At 46.4% G+C, this 20,394-nt stretch overlaps 1 protein-coding gene across 1 annotated transcript in view; it reads left to right on the forward strand.

Moving 5' to 3' along the window:
- The window catches only part of LOC119967000 (serine/threonine-protein kinase MRCK alpha-like), a 386,584-nt gene that overhangs the window by 131,910 nt on the left and 234,280 nt on the right, over positions 1 to 20,394 (forward strand). Inside the window, exons 4-6 of the mRNA XM_038798987.1 lie at positions 2,796 to 2,889; positions 10,719 to 10,919; positions 19,535 to 19,783. Of these exons, the coding sequence (XP_038654915.1) occupies positions 2,796 to 2,889; positions 10,719 to 10,919; positions 19,535 to 19,783 (544 nt within the window). The remainder of the gene's footprint in view (positions 1 to 2,795; positions 2,890 to 10,718; positions 10,920 to 19,534; positions 19,784 to 20,394) is intronic.

A 20,394-nucleotide genomic window follows, 5' to 3' on the forward strand; every position in this document is an offset into this window, starting at 1 on the left:
GAAGGATGTGTAGATAATCTGGGTCACATTGAGATCCAAAAAGACGAGGTGTTGGGCGTCTTGAAAAATATTAAGGTAGATAATTCCCCAGGGCCGGATGGGATCTACCCCAGAATACTGAAGGAGGCTAGAGAGGAAATTGCTGAGGCCTTGACAGAATTCTTTGGATCCTCACTGTCTTCAGGTGATGTCCCGGAGGACTGGAGAATAGCCAATGTTGTTCCTTTGTTTAAGAAGGGTAGCAAGGATAATCCAGGAAACTACAGGCCGGTGAGCCTTAGGTCAGTGGTAGGGAAATTACTGGAGAGAATTCTTCGAGACAGGATCTACTCCCATTTGGAAACAAATGGACATATTAGTGTGAGACAGCATGGTTTTGTGAAGGGGGGGTCGTGTCTCATTAACTTTATAGAGTTTTTCGAAGAGGTCACAAAGATGATTAATGCAGGTAGGGCAATGGATGTTGTCTATATGGACTTCAGTAAGGCCTTTGACAAGGTCCCTCATGGCAGGCTGGTACAAAAGGTGAAGTCACATGGGATTAGGGGTGAGCTGGCAAGGTGGATACAGAACTGGCTAGGTCATAGAAGGCAGAGAGACGCAATGGAAGGGTGCTTTTCTAATTGGAGGGCTGTGACTAGGGATGTTCCGCAGGGATCAGTGCTGGGACCGTTGCTATTTCTGGTATATATAACTGATTTGGAGGAAAATGTAACTGGTCTTAATAGTGAGTTTGCAGACGACACAAAGATTGGTGGAATTGCGGATAGCGATGAGGACTGTCAGAGGATACAGCAGGATTTAGATCATTTGGAGACTTGGGCAGAGAGATGGCAGATGGAGTTTAATCCGGACAAATGTGAGGTAATGCATTTTGGAAGGTCTAATGCAGGTAGGGAATATACAGTGAATGGTAGAACCCTCAAGAGTATTGTAAGTCAGAGATCTAGGTGTACAGGTCCACAGGTCACTGAAAGAGGCAACACAGGTGGAGAAGATAGTCAAGAAGGCATACGGCATGCTTGCCTTCATTGGCCGGGGCATTGAGTATAAGAATTGGCAAGTCATGTTGCAGACGTATAGAACCTTAGTTAGAACACACTTGGAGTATAGTGTTCAATTCTGGTTGCCACACAACCAGAAGGATGTGGAGGCTTTAGAGAGGGTGCAGAAGAGATTTACCAGGATATTGCCTGGTATGGAGGGCATTAGCTATGAGGGGCGGTTGAATAAACTCGGTTTGTTCTCACTGGAACGACGGAGGTTGAGGGGTGACCTGATAGAGGCCCACAAAATTATGAGGGGCATAGACAGAGTGGATAGTCAGAGATTTTTCCCCAGGGTAGAGGGGTCAATTACTAGGGGGGGATAGGATTAAGGTGCGAGGGGCAAGGTTTCGAGGAGATATACGAGGCAAGTTTTTTACACAGAGGGTAGTGGATGCCTGGAACTCGCTGCCGGATAAGGTGGTGGAAGCAGAGACGATAGTGACGTTTAAGGGGCATCTTGATAATACATGATTAGGATGGGAATAGAGGGATACGGACCCAGGAAGTGTTGAAGATTTTAGTTTAGACGGGCAGCATGGTCGGCACGGGCTTGGAGGGCCAAAGGGCCTGTTCCTGTGCTGTACTTTTCTTTGTTTATGTGTAGCTTGGATACAGTTTGTGCAGTTAGTTATCTTTACCTTATTGCTAGAGTTAGTTCAGTGGAGTGTTGAACTCATTTATTAGTTTTATCATTACTTAATAAATTATTTCAGTTTACTTCAAAGACTCGAGTGTTCTTCAACATCATCTACAGTTAGTAATGACATATATTACTTAAACCCAGTAATATAACATGCTACCAGGAGTAGCAATATAATATAGAACATAGAACATAGAACAGTACAGCACAGAACAGGCCCTTCGGCCCTCAATGTTGTGCCGAGCCATGATCACCCTACTCAAACCCACGTATCCACCCTATACCCGTAACCCAACAACCCCCCCTTAACCTTACTTTTATTAGGACACTACGGGCAATTTAGCATGGCCAATCCACCTAACCCGCACATCTTTGGACTGTGGGAGGAAACCGGAGCACCCGGAGGAAACCCACGCACACAGGGGGAGGACGTGCAGACTCCACACAGACAGTGACCCAGCCGGGAATCGAACCTGGGACCCTGGAGCTGTGAAGCATTTATGCTAACCACCATGCTACCCTGCTGCCCACCGACATATAACAGCACTCAACCATTTACTTAGTAATTGGCTGAATTCCGAACTTTATCTGATTTGCCACTGGTTTGGGCTGAGGCTGTTGATGTCTGGAGCAAAGATTCATCCTGGAATTAAATCGTTAGTACCATTGGCTGTGTACCTGTTTGATGTCTTCACCAGAGTTTTTCATTATTTCTTGTAAATTGAGTGGTTTTGAATTGGGACTGTCAAGAGGCAGGTATAATCTATCTTACTGTGAGCAAAACTTTAAAAGGTCTGTACTGTATTAATAATGTTAAATCCAGCTTGACCGTTGTCTGTTGTGCCCCCTGCGTTCTGCATCCAGCACCACATCTGCTGAGACTAAGTTGTGTTTGTCTTAAACAGAAGTGGACCAGATGAGCATGTAACTTGGGAAAAAAATCAACTTTTTGGGTGATGGCGGGATGGGATGTGGTGGTGGGAAATTCATGCAGTGATTCTAAGGCATGTCCTGATTGTGTGAAGCAGTATCACTTCAGTATAGGTGATTTTGGGGCTCGAGTTAAACCTTTCGCTGTTTTAAAACCTGTTCTTGTCTTGTTGCAGGGACATCAAACCAGACAACATTCTCCTGGATGTAAATGGGCATATCCGGCTGGCAGACTTTGGCTCCTGTCTTAAACTAATGGAAGATGGAACAGTAAGTTGTGAGGCCATTACACGTAAAGCTTTTTCTGCACTAATACTTATCAAGACTGTAGATATGAACAATGAGAATGAACTATTTTCCAATTGCATCTAAGTTGGTTTGCATGTTTGGATGCAGAGTAAAAATTCCACCATACCCATGGCAATCCATATCATCCTCCTCTGGTTAGTTAGGAGGTCTCGAGGTGGGGGGAGGGAGTTCCCTTTAATAAGGGACAATTTGGGCGTGGGTCCCTTTAGTTCGGAGGTCTGTGGCTGGGGAGGGGGGGTTTGGGCGGCTCCGGAACTTTACTTTCGGGCCACCCGCTCCAAATGGCTGCCTATTGGTGTGATACCCTTGGGAGTCCCTCAAATTCCTCGCCTTGCATGGATTTGCTTTGCAAGGGATACTGAATTGCTTCCTGATCTAGGAAGTGCAAATCAGTAGGAATTCTCCTCTGGCGGGAAAACACAAGTCTGAAATCTCCACCGTCGGGATTCTCCGTTTTGCCGGCAATCCGGGGGTTTCCCGATGACGTGGGGCTGCCCCACAATGCAAAACCCCATTGACCTGCTGGCAGAACGGAGCATCCCGACGGCGTGTGGGCGGGGAAACCGGCCCATGGCTTCCTATGAAAAATCCTGCACTCTGTTTTATACCAGTGCTATATGTTGTTGTGCTGTCAGCTTTTATCATGTGTAGAAGGAGGCCATTTGGCCCATCGAGTCTGCACTGACCTTTTGAATGCCACTGTACCCATTTACACTCTTTGTCTACCCTGCCCTATCCCATAACCTAAACTGCACATCCCTGGACTTTAAGGGCAATTTATCATGGTCAATCCACCTAACCCGCACAACTTTAGACTGTGGGAGGAAACCGGAGCACCTGGAGGAAACCCATGCAGAGACAGAAAGAATGTTAATTTTGAGCTTCTAGTATCTTCATTTAAATCCATGCTACATCTATGCGATTGTACAAATATGTGTTTTTGTAATAGTTTTTAACTATGGCAACAACTTTTGGTAGATTGAGCAAGATGTGCCAAATAACCTCTCCCATCTGTACTTATCTTTGTGCCAATCTCATGATCAGTTCCTTTTTCTTTCCAGCGAACAATTGCCCTACTCAACAAGGACCAGGTAACCCAGGCAGGCAGCACGTGTGTGTCTCACGCCCTCAAAGCTGCACACTGGGGATCACGCTGTGCTTTACCAGCATCACATCTCAGACACAAGACAGAAATATACCAATTCTGCAGTCAGCATGCTCAAGCCAGATTAAATACGTACCAATCCCTTGACCAGAATAAACCCCTCACTCTCACAGCCCTTTACCAGAATAAACCCCTCACTCACACAGCCCTTTAATAGAATAAACCCCTCACTCACACAGCCCTTTACCAGAATAATCCCCTCATTCACACAGCCCTTTACCAGTGTAAACCCCTCACTCACACAGCCCTTTACCAGTGTAAACCCCTCACTCACACAGCCCTTTACCAGAATAAACCCCTCACTCACACAGCCCTTTACCAGAATAAACCCCTCACTCACACAGCCCTTTACCAGTGTAAACCCCTCACTCACACAGCCCTTTACCAGAATAAACCCCTCACTCACACAGCCCTTTACCAGAATAAACCCCTCACTCACACAGCCCTTTACCAGAATAAACCCCTCACTCACACAGCCCTTTACCAGAATAATCCCCTCACTCACACAGCCCTTTACCAGAATAAACCCCTCACTCACACAGCCCTTTACCAGTGTAAACCCCTCACTCACACAGCCCTTTACCAGTGTAAACCCCTCACTCACACAGCCCTTTACCAGAATAAACCCCTCACTCACACAGCCCTTTACCAGTGTAAACCCCTCACTCACACAGCCCTTTACCAGAATAAACCCCTCACTCACACAGCCCTTTACCAGAATAAACCCCTCACTCACACAGCCCTTTACCAGTGTAAACCCCTCACTCACACAGCCCTTTACCAGAATAAACCCCTCACTCACACAGCCCTTTACCAGAATAAACCCCTCACTCACACAGCCCTTTACCAGAATAAACCCCTCACTCACACAGCCCTTTACCAGAATAAACCCCTCACTCACACAGCCCTTTACCAGAATAAACCCCTCACTCACACAGCCCTTTACCAGTGTAAACCCCTCACTCACACAGCCCTTTACCAGAATAAACCCCTCACTCACACAGCCCTTTACCAGAATAAACCCCTCACTCACACAGCCCTTTACCAGAATAATCCCCTCATTCACACAGCCCTTTACCAGAATAAACCCCTCACTCACACAGCCCTTTACCTGAATAAACCCCTCACTCACACAGCCCTTTACCAGAATAAACCCCTCATTCACACAGCCCTTTACCAGAATAAACCCCTCACTCACACAGCCCTTTACCAGTGTAAACCCCTCACTCACACAGCCCTTTACCAGAATAAACCCCTCACTCACACAGCCCTTTACCAGAATAAACCCCTCACTCACACAGCCCTTTACCAGAATAAACCCCTCACTCACACAGCCCTTTACCAGTGTAAACCCCTCACTCACACAGCCCTTTACCAGAATAAACCCCTCACTCACACAGCCCTTTACCAGAATAATCCCCTCATTCACACAGCCCTTTACCAGAATAATCTCCTCATTCACACAGCCCTTTACCAGAATAATCCCCTCATTCACACAGCCCTTTACCAGAATAATCTCCTCATTCACACAGCCCTTTACCAGGGAGACAAGATGTACATGCATGTTGGTACCTGTTCTTCCGTTCAGACAGGCAAACAAATGTTGCACTCGGTCAGTAAAAGCACATGGAACCTAGATGAATGCATTATACTTTGGGTGACATTACACTCTACACCCCTGTGGTATGCCATTGCATGCAGGCTTACTCCTCCAACACTAATGTTCATTGAGCCTTGCACTTGATTGCACACCTTTGTTCGCAGCACTGAACTGACACAGCTGGATCCGCAAGCTGCATTTTACCAGTAACACATCTCCGCTGTACACTTATTATAATTCATTCCTTCATAAATTTTCAATGATGCCTTTCAATTATAGATTTTTCTTCTGATGTTCTAATATTTCATTGTAATCTTCACCTCTGTATACTGATGTATGTGTGCCTTCATACTTACCTCATTGGAAAGCATCTCACGCTTCTGCTGCACATGCAAATATTAATTTTATAGGGATAAGCACCAACGTTTAATGTCTGGTGGTTAAGTTTCTGCAGTTTGGCAGCGAAAGAGAAATATTATGTTCAAGTATTAAAATGAAGCGTGCACTTTAATTCCCGTGAGGTATTTCCTGAACTTACAAAGTTACACGTATTAGCCAGCTTTGAGACAATTTTGCTTCCTGAGTCCGCTGAGTTGTTTCTGCTCAGAGTGCTTGATGCTACTCGATTTTCCTCTTCCATCAGTGAATCCTGTGCCTTCGCTGAGTGGAATGTGGTAAATGGTATGTGACTTATTGAACTATAGGACTGGCACTTTTCTCCCAAATCTGAGAGATTTGTTTCGCAGGTGGAGTTTTCAATGTGTTATGATAATGGAGGAGATTAGGCAGAGCACATTGGTTCAGTTTTGAATTTGGTTATGGAAATCGCCACGGTTTCTTCAGTAGTACATCCCAAGTCAAGAATATCAGGTGCAGGGGAAACCATTGTCTCCAAGTTCCCCTCATCATCACTCTCCATTATAACTTGGAAATATATCACCATTCCTCCTTCATCATTAGATCAAAATCCTGGAATTGTCCGCTACCAGCATCTTTACCACACAGTGCAATGAAGTAGCTCACCATCATCTTCTCGAGGACAACTGCGGAGGGGCAACAAGTGCCAGCAACCCCAGATTCTGAAGAATAATTTCAAAAGATGTTACATTTGGCTTCTGAAATAGATGAATCACTGATCTTCTACATGCTCTGTAACATTAGCTCTGTGCACGCATTGTTACGCATTATATTTATTAATTTATTGTAATATGCCAACCCCATCTCTCTTCTTGATAACTGTTATTTTGAGAAAGATGATTTTGAATAGTTGACACAAAATCTGCTGGTGCCTGGAGAGCTGCTGATGCGAAACTGCATGAAGTGTATACATAGTCTATCTAGTAATAGTTGGTAAATGGCACACTAGACTTAAAATGTGGTGTTAATATCAAAGAAAGAACTTTCATTTAGATAGTGTCTTTCATATTGTTAGAATGTCAGAAATTGCTTCACAATTGATGATGCATTTTTCAAATGAGGCCACTGTTATTAGCAGACAAATATAAAGAACAGTTTAGATGCATAGGAGCAGAATAAGCCATTCCGACCATCAAGCCTGCTCCGCCATTCAATATAATCATGGCTGCTCATCCACATCAAAGCCATTTTCCCACATTATCCCTATATCCCTTTGGCATTGCCAAACAGGCGCCGGAATGTGGCGACTAGGGGCTTTTCACAGTAACTTCATTTGAAGCCTACTTGTGACAATAAGCGATTTTCATTTCATTGGCATTGAGAAATTTGTAAATTTCTACTTTAAATATACTCAATGACTGAACTTCCACAGCCTCTGGGGTAGAGAACAACCCTCTGTGTAAAAGGAAATTCTCATCATCTTGGCCTTAAGTGGCTTCCTCTTATTTTGAAATTGCAATGCCTCTACCATCAGAGACCGCTGGTCAACAATCAGCACCCTCTTCTCATGCAATAAAAAATATTGTTTCATTTGAGATTTGATATTCTGTCCTGATGAGTACAGGATGAAAATTTCAATAGCATGTCGCTTCAATGGGGCTGGTTTAGCACAGGGCTAAATAGCTAGCTTTTAAAGCAGACCAAGGCAGGCCAGCAGCACGGTTCAATTCCCGTACCAGCCTCCCCGAACAGGCGCCGGAATGTGGCGACTAGGGGCTTTTCACAATAACTTCATTTGAAGACTACTTGTGACAATAAGCAATTTTCATTTCATTTCAGCAATTTCTATACATTTATCTAGTCCAAAACTGAGGGTGTCATTAAAAATCCTCATCTTTTAATTACCACAGCTCACACTGCCCTCTCTCTCCACACCTCGCATGATAATAATAATAACCTTTATTGTTGTCACAAGTAAGCTTACATTAACACTGCAATGAAGTTACTGTGAAAATCCCCGAGTCGCCACACTCCGGCGCCTGTTCTGCTTCACAGAGGGAGAATTCAGAATGTCCACTTCACCTAACAGCACATCTTTTGAGACTTGTGGGAGGAAACCGGAGCACCCGGAGGAAACCCATGCAGACATGGGGAGAACATGGCAGACTGCACAGACAGTGACCCAAGCCGGGAATCGAAACTGGGACCCTGGAGCTGTGGAGCGACAGTGCTAACCACTGTGCTACTGTGCCGCCCTGCAATTCCCTCAAACCTTAAATAGTCTTGCTCCGACTCAGGACATTGGCCACTCCCTCTATTCTCATTAACAGCAGAATCTTTGGCCTCATTGATCCAACTCTCCAGAAATCCTTCCCTGATCCCCCTCCAAACTTTTCATTCAAAACTAATTTCTTAGACCAAACCTTTTACTAATTGGCCTTTGAGAGCAAAAAGCAGTCGGGTTTCCAAGTCCTCTTGGAAACTCGATCACCATGTGAACTTCAGATACCAGAATTGAGCTTGGCTGTGATGTCCTTCACACACAACTTGCCTGAAGGAAGTCACTCATATGGCGAACACATACACATCAGTTGCCCGCGTTTCCAGAGGGTCTTTTAACCCATTTCGCATCTAGGAGTCAGTGTCTTCATGTGAAAAGTGTTTAATGAATCAAGATATACCCTTGTAGGGGCAGCGGTAGCGTAGTGGTATTGTCACTGGACAAGTAATCCAGAGACTCGGGGTAATGCTCTGGGACCCAGGTTCAAATCCTGCCACTGAAGTTGGTGAAATTTGAATTCAATAAAAATCTGGAATTAAAAGTCTAATTGATGACCATGAAACCATTGTCGATTGTTGTAAAAACCCATCTGGGTTCATTAATGTAGGGCAACATGTTAGCACAGTTGCGTCACAGTGCCAGGGTCCCAGATTTGATCCCGATTTGGGCCACTGTCTGCGTGGGTTTCCTCTGGGTGCTCCGGTTTCTTCCCACAAGCCCCGAAAGATGTGTTGTTAGGTAATTTGGACATTCTGGATTCTCCTCAGTGTACCCGAACAGGGGACTAGGGGCTTTTCAAAGTAACTTCATTGCAGTGATAATGTGAGCCTACTTGTGACACTAATAAAGATTAATGTCCTTTAGGGTAGGAAACCTGTGTTTATGGTAGGAAATCTTTACCTGGTCTAGCCTTTATGTGACTCCAGAGCCACAGCAATGTGGTTAACTCATAACTGCCCCTCAAAGGGGCAATAAATGCTGGTACAACCTGCGACGCACACCTCCCATGAACACATTTTTAAAAAAGGATGAATACTTATCCTGGATTTTGTTGGTCAGTTGCTATGTAAATTAAATGTTAAATGAATCGGTTGTCTAATTATGAAAACATCCCAGTACAGTGTCACTGAACTAACTGTTAGCTTCTTACATCTAAGAAGGTTACAGTTAACACTTCCTGATGTGATTTTTGTGTGTCTTGAGGTTATACATTTCTGAACAATGATGCAGGCTTTAAGACAGAAACCTGGAAGGGTCATCTCTGATTACTGAAATGCTTTAAAGTTAGAGAAAAAACACAAAACTATTTGCTGTATAAGGACAGTAAGGTTTGTTGAATGACTAGGTTGCATGCATATTTCTTCCGTTTCACTCAAAGCAATCCAACTTGAGGCTAGATGAAGAGAAGTTTGCCTCGAAGTTTAATCTGCAGTAAGGTGAATGCACAGAACAGTTGTTATGCGCCAATTTATTTAGTTAACTTATCTCTGTGAAATAACATAATAATACATACGCTACACTACCCTACTTCAGCGAATCATATTGCTTGACATTCTGACCAACTTTTCTACCTTCTTCCTTTTTGGGTCTGCCTTTAATAAGACATTTTCACCTTAGGTTCTGTGTTCAGAATCTCGTCTGCTTTTTTTTAAAAAGATCAAACATTTCTCTTTGTTGAAGACCTTTAACACAATGGGTAATCAACTATTGCAAATAAACTTATTATGTATTGTTAATGAGGAAACAATATCAGTAATATCTTAACTACCTTTCACTTGTGACAATCTACTATGCCTTTAAAAAAGTTCTTTTCTAGTTGCTCTTTCTTTGCCCCAAAATCTTTTCTGTGGAAAATATGTCCTGAAACACGATAGTTGTTCATGCACAAGTGTCTAAGCTGGATGAGTCTCACAAGCAAACTATTCGCATTATATATGCTGCTTATAATTTTTTCACATCTGTAGCCATTATTGGGGGTTGCTTTGACACGCAAAATTTAGATTTCACTTCTAGATGAGTGTAAATGCTGCCTGGAAAGGTGGTTGTTGGTGAGGAGGCGAGATCTTAAATTATAATCTCGGAAGTTATGGGTATGATGAAAATAAAAAATGCGGTACTGCAGCATCTGTGGACAGAGAAACGGAGTTAGCATCGTAGGCCGATAAACCCTCATCAAACTGATTCATCAGAAGTTGCCAATGCATTTACACAATCAGTAGGCCTTTGGAAAGGCTTACATTCCATGTCCTCGGTACAGTTCAAAACATGAGTTATGAGGCACTTATGAGTTAATTATGAGGAGAGTGTTGACATTTGATTGTTGTTTAGGCTTTAGGTGCAGCTTTAGTATAATTCTAAGAAATCTAACTTGTACTTTTCTGATGCAGGTCCAGTCTTCTGTTGCAGTGGGGACCCCTGACTACATTTCCCCTGAAATCCTGCAGGCCATGGAAGACGGCAAAGGAAAGTACGGACCGGAATGCGACTGGTGGTCACTTGGTGTTTGCATGTATGAAATGCTTTTTGGGGAGACTCCATTTTACGCAGAATCTTTAGTAGAAACCTATGGGAAAATTATGAACCACAAAGTGAGTGCCTTTCTAATCTCTCTCCATTCTAACCTGATGTTTTTGATATTTTCCCCTGTCAGATGTCACATTTAGTTCCAACCAGCTTCATTAGCGCTTTATCAGGAAGGAAATATTCTGCTAAACAGTATGTGTGTATCCCTTTAACAACTGTTACTTCACAAGGATGGGAATATCTTTCTGTAAAATGGTGTGTCGATGTCCACTGTATTAAGGTTCTTTATTTTTAAATCCATGGTAATGTCAGTGAAAGGACAGGCTGGTGAAAAGAGACCGGAGTGTGTTTAATTGGCAAATCAATTGACAAGTTGGAGACAACGTGGAAATTGGTATGTTTTGGGAGAGAGGGAGCTGAAACGTGCCGCAGCTTTGAAGCTGGAGATAATCTAAGTAATCCTGATTGTAAGAATCATCGCATAAAAGCTTGAAACTCTCATACCATTGCGCCTAGCATGGAACTGTTGAAATATTTGTGGATTGTTACTTATTCCCCTTGGTCTGCTGCAGCTTCCATTTTCACTTCCTAACAGCACTGTGGGTGTACCTACACCACATGGAGTGCCGTGGTTCACAAAGGCAGCTCACCACCACCTTCTTGAGGGCAATTAGGGATGGACACAAATGCTGGCCTAGCCAGCGACACCCACATCCCGTGAAAGAATTTTTTAAAAATAGCTTGGAAAGTAGCGGTAAGGACATCAATAATATAGTCAAAACAATCAATTAGAAATAATTTTTAAAAATTGGTTAGATTAGATGAAGTTGGTGAGAGGTGGGGGTGTTGGTTACTGTAAATTGGACGACACATACAACAAAAAATAAACCTTATTGAATGTCCCAAGACAAGCCTATTATAAAACTAAATATAACAGTGAGCCGCATAAGGAGGTAGGGCAGATGACTAAAGGCTTGGTCAGAAAGATAGGTTGATAAAAAAGGGGTAAGTAGGCAGAGTGGTACAGGGAGGGAATTCCAGATCCAGAGCCGAGGCAGTTGAAGGTGTTGCCACCAGTGATGAACCAGTTAAGTCAGGGGTGGTCAAGAAGCTAGAATCAGAGGAGGATTGTGTGGTCAGCGCAGATTACAGAGAGGACCCAGAGGGAATTGAAAACCAAGATGAGAATTTGGAATGATGGGTGAGCGAGATTTGATGTGAGTTAAGTCACGGACAGCAGAAGCTTTGGATGATGTCGAGTAGAATGTGGGAGGCCCGCCAGGAGAGCATTGGGATTGTCGAGTCTGGTGGTGACAAAGGCACGAATGAGGGTTTCAGCAGCAGAATAGCTGAGAGGGGCAGAATCGGGCGATGTACAGAAGTGGAAATAGACGGTTTACTGATGTGATTGGAAGGTCTTCTCGAGGAATTAAGTAAAATTTAAAGTTGTGGAAAGGGATAAAGATATCAGCCACTCCTATTTATAAGAAATGTTGTCAGGCAGGCAGTAATATCACTTGAATAATATCACCGTGCATCCCCTGTACAACTGCTCATACCAAATCAGAGCATCCAGTCTCTTAGCAGCCCTTATTGCCTTAATGTTACTATTTCTTCTCTTTCTCCTTTTCTCCCTGTACCTTCACCTCTGTTTTTTCTTCTGTTTTTCCGTTTTCAGGTGTCCTTTCAAGAGAAAGGATCCTGCTTCCCTTTGTCTGCTTTGCTTCTCTATCTTTGCTTCTTTCTCTCTCTCTATCTGTTTTAGCTACTTCTTCCTCTGCTGTCCTCTTTATTTTATCCTTTCATGTGGAAAGTGGCAGATGACATGGTAGGGATGGCACTCGCTGAGCATTGCACGCCAAGTGGCAAAATCCGCCTGCATTCCTTGGCTGATATCTTCCCATCCCCATTCCCTCTGTCTCTTTTATTTACCCCATCGTCCCTTTATTCATAGAAACATAAAAAATAGGAGCAGGAAGTCTACTTAGGACTCCTCATCTCAATCCTAAATGGCCTACCTCGTATCCTGAGACTGTGATCCCTTGTTTGAGACCTCCCAGCCAGAGGAAACATCACCCCTGCATCCTGTCTGTTCAGCACAGTCACAATTTTATACTTCTCTATTAGATTTCTTCTCATTCTCCGAAATTTGAGTGAATACAACCTAGTCGACCCAAACTCTCATCCGACAATCATGCCACCCAGGAATCAGTCTGGTGAACTTTGTCGCACTCCCTCTACAGTAAGTATGTACTGTATATACAGGGGCTGGTTTAGCACAGGACAAATCGCTGGCTTTTAAAGCAGACCAAGGCAGGCCAGCAGCACGGTTCAATTCCCATACCAGCCTCCCCGATCAGGTGCCAGAATGTGGTGACTAGGGGCTTTTCACAGTAACTTCATTTGAAGCTTACTTGTGACAATAAGCGATTTTCATTTCATTTCATTTTTCATAAAGAAGACCAAAACTGCACACTATACTCCAGTGTGGTGTCGCCAAGGCCCTGTATAGCTGCAGTAAGACAACCTTGCCCCTGTGCTCTCTTGCAATGAAGGCCAGCCTACCATTCGCCGCCTTAACTGCTTGTTGCACCTGCGTGCTTGCTTTCAGTGATTGTTGTACTCGGACTCACAGGTAACTTTGTCCGCCAGTACAACTTGGCATTTAGCCACATTGTATTACATCTGCCATGTATTTGCCCACTGACTCAACTTGTCTAAATGACCTTGAAGCCTCTTGACATCCTCCTCACCACTTCTATTCCCACCAAGTTTCATGTCATCATCAAAATTGGGAATATTACCTTTTTTAAAAAAAATAATAATTTTTTATTGAAAAATTTTGTATTTATATAACAACGAACAGCAATAAAATACCAACAATTTTCTAGAACCCTTGTACTGATCCTCTCAGGGCAAATTTGACCCTCTCCAATTTTATAAATCCCGGCATGTCACTGATCCAGGTCTCCACACTTGGGGGTCTCGCATCCTTCCACTGTAGCAAGATCCTCCGCCGGGCTACTAGGGACGCAAAGGCCAAAACACCGGCCTCTTTCGCCTCCTGCACTCCCGGCTCCACCGCAACTCCAAAAATCGTGAGTCCCCAACCTGGTTTGACCCTGGATCCAACCACCCTTGACACTGTCCCCGCCACCCCCTTCCAGAATTCTTCTAGTGCCGGGAATGCCCAGAACATATGGGCATGATTCGCTGGACTCCCCGAACACCTGGTGCACCTGTCCTCACCCCCAAAGAACCTACTCATCCGAGTCACAGACATATGGGCCCGATGCAGCACCTTAAATTGGATGAGACTAAGCCTCGCACATGAAGAGGAAAAGTTAACCTTCTCCAAGGCATCCGCCCAAGTCCCATCCTCTATCTGCTCCCCTAGTTCCCCCTCCCATTTAGCCTTCAGCTCCTCCACTGACGACTCCTCCACCTCCTGCATTACCTTATAAATGTCAGACACCTTCCCCTCTCCGACCCACACCCCCGAAAGCACTCTGTCCACCGCACCCCGCGAGGGCAGCAAAGGAAATTCCTCCACCCGTCGCCTAGCAAACGCCTTTACCTGCAAGTATCTGAACATGTTCCCTCGGGGAATTTATCTTCCAATTCCCCCAGGCCCGCAAACCTCCCGCCAATAAACAGGTCCCTCAATTTACTGATGCCCACCCTATACCACCCCCTAAATCCCCCATCAGTGTTCCCCGGGATGAACCGATGATTTCCACCTAATGGAACCTCCATCGAGCCCCCCGTTTCCCCCCTATGCCGTCTCCACTGTCGCCAGATTCTTAGGGTCGCCGCCACCACCGGGCTCGTGGTATACCTCTTAGGAGAGAGCGGCAACGGCGCCGTTACCAAGGCACCCAGGCTCGTACCTCTACAAGACGCCATCTCCATTCTTTTCCATGCTGCCCCCCCCCCCCTTCCATCACCCATTTACGCACCATTGACACATTGGCCGCCCAATAGTACCCCAAAAGGTTGGGCAGCGCCAGCCCGCCTCTATCCCTCCCTCGCTCCAGGAACACCCTCTTCACTCTCGGAGTCCCATGTGCCCACACAAAGCTCAAAATACTACTAGTCACCCTCCTAAAGAAGGCCCTGGGGACGAAGATGGGCAGGCACTGAAAGAGGAACAAGAACCTCGGAAGCACCGTCATTTTGACGGACTGCACCCTCCCCGCCAACGACAATGGCAACATGTCCCACCTTTTGAACTCCTCCTCCATCTGATCCACAAGCCTGGTGAAATTACGCTTGTGAAGAGTCCCCCAGTCCCTGGCCACCTGCACCCCCAGGTACCTAAAACTCTCCCCTGCCCTCTTAAGTGGGAGCCTACCAATTCCCTCCTCCTGGTCCCCAGGGTGCACCACAAACACCTCACTCTTGCCTAGATTTAGTTTATAGCCTGAAAAGGTCCCAAACTCAACTAGCAGCTCCATCACCCCCGGCATCCCTCCCACTGGATCTGCCACATACAGTAGCAGGTCATCGGCATACAACGACACCCTATGTTCCTCCCCACCCCGCACCAAACCCCTCCACCTTCCTGAATCCCTCAACGCCATCGCCAACGGTTCGATTGCCAATGCAAACAACAAGGGGGACAGGGGGCAACCCTGCCTGGTCCCTCGGTAAAGCCGGAAGTACTCCGACCTCCTCCCATTCGTGGCCACACACTCCATCGGGGCCTCATACAGTAGCCTCACCCATCTAATAAACCCTTCACCAAATCCAAACCTCCCCAACACCTCCCATAAGTACCCCCACTCCACTCTATCGAAGGCCTTCTCCGCATCCAGCGCCACCACTATCTCAGCCTCCCCCTCAATCGCCGGCATCATGATGACATTCAACAACCTCCGCACATTCGTGTTCAGCTGCCTTCCCTTAACAAAACCTGTCTGGTCCTCGTGTACAACCCCTGGCACACAGTCCTCTATCCTGGTGGCCAGGATCTTTGCCAGCACCTTGCCATCCACATTAAGGAGAGATATGGGCCTGTACGAACCACACTACTGGGGTCCTTGTCCCTCTTTAAGATTAAAGAAATCAGCGCCCGCGACATCGTCAGGGGCAAAGTCCCCCCCTCCCATGCCTCATTAAGTGTCCGCACCAACTGGGGGCCTACTAGGTCCACAAACCTTTTATAAAACTCCACCGGGAACCCATCCGGCCCCGGCGCCTTCCCTGACTGCATCTGCCCGATCCCCTTAACCAGCTCCTCCAGATCAATTGGCGCACCCAACCCCTCCACCTGCTCCTCCTGCACCTTCGGGAAAGATAGCCCGTCGAGAAAACTCTCCGTTCCCCTCCTCTCCACCGTTGGCTCCGACCGGTACAGTTCCCCATAAAAGTCCTTGAAGACCTCATTCACCTCTACCCCCTTCCGCACCACATTCCCACTCTTATCTCTCACTCTAGCAATTTCCCTAGCCGCATCCCGCTTGCGGAGCTGATGAGCTAGCATCCTACTCGCCTTTTCACCATGTTCGTACACTGCCCCTTGTGCCTTCCTCCACTGTGCCTCCGCCTTTCTAGTGGTCAACAAATCAAATTTAGCCTGTAGGCTGCGCCTCTCCCCCATCAATCCCTCCTCTGGTGCCTCTGCGTACCTCCTATCTACCTCCAGCATCTTCCCCTCCAGTCTATCCCTCTCACTGCTCTCACTCCTCTCCCTGTGTGCCCGGATGGATATCAGCTCCCCATGAATCACTGCCTTCAGGACTTCCCAGACCATCCCCACCTGAACCTCCCCCGTATCATTCGCCTCGAGGTACCCCTCAATACTTGCCCGGACGCTCCTGCACTCCCCCTCCTCCGCCAACAACCCCACATCCAACCGCCACAACGGGCGCTGGTCCCGCACCTCCCCCATCTCCAAATCCATCCAATGCGGAGCGTGGTCGGAGATTACAATGGCCGAATACTCGGCCTCCTTCACTCTCGGAATCAGTCCCCTACTCACCACGAAGAAGTCTATCCGAGAATAAACCCTATGTACATGGGAGAAAAAGGGAATACTCCCGTGCCCTCGGCCTCACAAACCTCCATGGATCTACCCCTCCCATCTGGTCCATAAACCCCCTCAGCACCTTGGCCGCCGGCGGCCTCCTACCCGTCCTTGAACTGGACCGATCCAGTGAAGGATCCAACACCGTATTGAAGCCCCCCCCCCAATGATCAGACCTCCCACCTCCAGATCCAGGACCCGTCCCAACATACGCCTCATAAAGCCCGCATCATCCCAATTTGGGGCATATACATTAACAAGTACCACCTTCTCTCCCTGTAGCCTGCCCCTTACCATAACAAACCTACCCCCCTTATCCGCCACCACCTCAGATGCCTCAAACGACACATTTTTCCCCACCAGAATCGCCACCCCCCGGTTCTTCACATTCAACCCGGAGTGGAAAACCTGCCCCACCCACCCCTTCCTCAGACGGACCTGGTCCGCCACCTTCAGGTGGGTCTCCTGAAGCATTGCCACATCTGCCTTTAGCCCCCTCAGATGAGCAAGTACCCGAGACCGCTTCACCAGCCCATTCAGTCCTCTCACATTCCAGGTGACCAACCGGATCAGAGGGCATCTCGTCCCCCTCCCCCGCCGACTAGCCATAGCCCGTCGACTGCCCGCCCCAGGCCAGCATCCCCTGCCCGACCCAGTCCCCACGGCGACGGCACCTCACCTCTGTCCCCCCGGCCCATACCAGCTCCTTCCTGACCCTGCCAGCAGCAACCCGGTATTCCCCTTTCCCCCCCCCCTCCCCCCCCCTTCCCCCCCCCTTTCCCCCCTCCCCCCCCCCCTCCCCCCCCCCCCCCACCCCCCCCCTCCCAGGCTAGGAACCCTCCTAGCCGCAACCCGTCCTCCATTGTACTTCCGTGGGTCAGCTAACTTCTGCTGACCCCGGAAACCACCGGGTCAGCCACCTCCGCACTCCAATCCTGGTAGATCGTACTTCCGCATTCTCCCAATTGCTGCTCTTTACCCTCTTGGCCCAGCGCAGCACACACTCCCGATCGCTGAACCGGTGGAACCTCACCAGCACCGCACGCGGGGGTTCATTCTCCTTGGGCCTCCTGGCCAGTACTCTGTGTGCTCCCTCCAGCTCCAGGGGCAGACTGAAAGACTCTGCCCCCACCAACGTGTTCAGCATCCTGGCCGCGTAGGTTGTCAGATCCGACCCCTCCAGATCCTCCGCAAGGCCCAAGATCCTCAGATTCTTCCGCCTCATGCGGAGATCAAGCTCCTCGAAGCGGTCTTGCCATTTCTTATGGAGTGCCTCGTGCCCCTCCACCATACTCACGAGGACCACGGCTTCCTCCTCTCGTTCAGCGGCCTGCTCCTGCAACGCCTGGATGGCAGCACCCTGGGTCGTCTGGATCTCCAAAAGCTTTTTGTTTGTTTCCTGCAGAGAGCTCAGCAGCTCAGCCTTAAAATCTGCAAAACAGCGCAGGAGAGCAGCTTGCTGCTTCTGCGCCCACAGCCTCCACTCCTCTGGTGCTCCGCCGGCCGCCATTTTGAAAACCTTCCCCTGTTTTTTCTGGGGAGCTGCTGCTGTTTTTTTCCGTGTTCCACTCCGAGTTCGATGCATTAAATGTGAAGAAAGTTGATCACAACACCTTCTCCCACCCGGAGACGTCGAAGAAACTCCATTTTGGGCTCTAAAAAGAGCCGAAAAGTCCGTTTAAATCGAGAGCTCCCAAATGCGCGGCTTACTACGTCATCGCCGCCACCGGAACGGGGGAATATTACCTTTGATCGCCGCAGGACCCCACTAGTCACTGCCTACCACTTTGAACAAGACCCATTTATTCCTACTCTCTGTTTCCTGCCTACTAATCAATTCTCAATCCATGCTGATACATTGCCCCCAATCCTATGCACTTTAATTTTCCATACTTATGTGGGACTTGATCAAAAATTTTCTGAAAATCCAAATACACCACACCCATTGCTTTACCCTTATCTATTCTGCTAGTTACGTCCTGAACTCCAGTAGGTCTGTCAAACAAGATTCCCCTTTAACAAATCCATGTTGACTTTGTCTAATCCTGTTGATATTTTCTAAATGTCCTATTCTTGCATCCTTTACAATAGACTTTAGCATTTTCCCTACTTCTGATGTTAGGCTTGCCTAGTAGTTCCCTATTTTCTCCCTCCTTTTTTAAATAGTGGGGTTACATTTGTCACCCTCCAATCTGCTGGGACTATTCCAAAGTCTGCAGAATTTTGGAAGATGCATCCGTTATTTCCATGGGCACCTCCTTTAGTACCCTGGGATGTAAATTATCAGGCTCTGGGGATTTATCTGCTTTCAATCCCAATAATTTTTCCAGCACAATTATTTTAGTAATATTAATTTCCTTCAATACCTCCTTCTCACTGGATCCTTGGTTCTTTAGCATTTCTGGGAAATTATTTGTACCTTGCTCTCATTACTCTTGAATTGAGTGAAGAAATACCCTTGAATTGAGCTGGGCTATTCCAGAGGTTAGTTAAGAGTCATCCACATTTTAGTGGTTCTGGACCCACAAATAGGCCAAACCAGGTAAGGATGACAAATTTCCTTCCCTAAAGGGCATTTTGATGGTTGAACAACTGAAGCCCCTTATTTCAGAATGTGTGATTAACTTCTGCATTTAACTCTCTCACAACCAGGAGAGATTTCAGTTCCCGGTTCAAATTACCGATGTCTCTGAAAATGCCAAAGACCTCATCCGGAGGCTTATCTGCAGCAGGGAGCATCGGCTGGGACAAAACGGGATTGAAGACTTTAAAAAACATCCATTCTTTGTCGGCATTGACTGGGACAACATCAGAAACTGTGAAGCACCTTACATCCCCGAAGTCAGCAGCCCTACAGACACATCGAATTTTGATGTGGATGACGACTGTTTAAAAAATTCTGTAAGTCGGTTTGTGTGTATCTCAGTTTGGAGAAGACGAATTCAAATTGAAAGAGTGTGAAATTCTAGTTGCTTCTAAGTTGAACCCATCTCTTACATAATTTGCTTTTGATTTGGTATTTCATTAAAGCAGTGGGATTACAAAATATCATTTGTCATTCGATAGAGATAAAAAGAAAAAGCTGTAATTCTGAAATAAAAATGGAACATGCTAAAGGACACAGCGGGTCCTTCAGCATTGGAACAGAAAAAAGACAAATCTCGTTATAGATGCTGAGAGATCTTTTGTCCATCGTTTTCTTCATTATTCCTCTTTGTTTCTTTCTTGTCAGCTTCTTAAGATGAGGTTCTCATACTTTTCTGTATTATTCACCCTTTCGACAATATTCAAATTAACTCTAGCATGTGTCGAGATAAACGGGATTAGAAAATAAAATGAAATACTGACTAAATTTATGCCCAGTCTTTTTTGCATTGGAAATATTTAACCATGTGCTTGTTTAAGCGCCAAATATTTTATTGATGAAATAGATGAGTAGAAGACTCCTAGCATAACGTCTTTTCCAGCATCAAATCTCTTCTCATAGAATCTCTACAGTGCAGAAGGAGGCC

This window comes from Scyliorhinus canicula, chromosome 6 (assembly GCF_902713615.1).
Source record: "Scyliorhinus canicula chromosome 6, sScyCan1.1, whole genome shotgun sequence".
In the NCBI taxonomy this organism is placed as follows: Eukaryota; Metazoa; Chordata; class Chondrichthyes; order Carcharhiniformes; family Scyliorhinidae; genus Scyliorhinus; species Scyliorhinus canicula.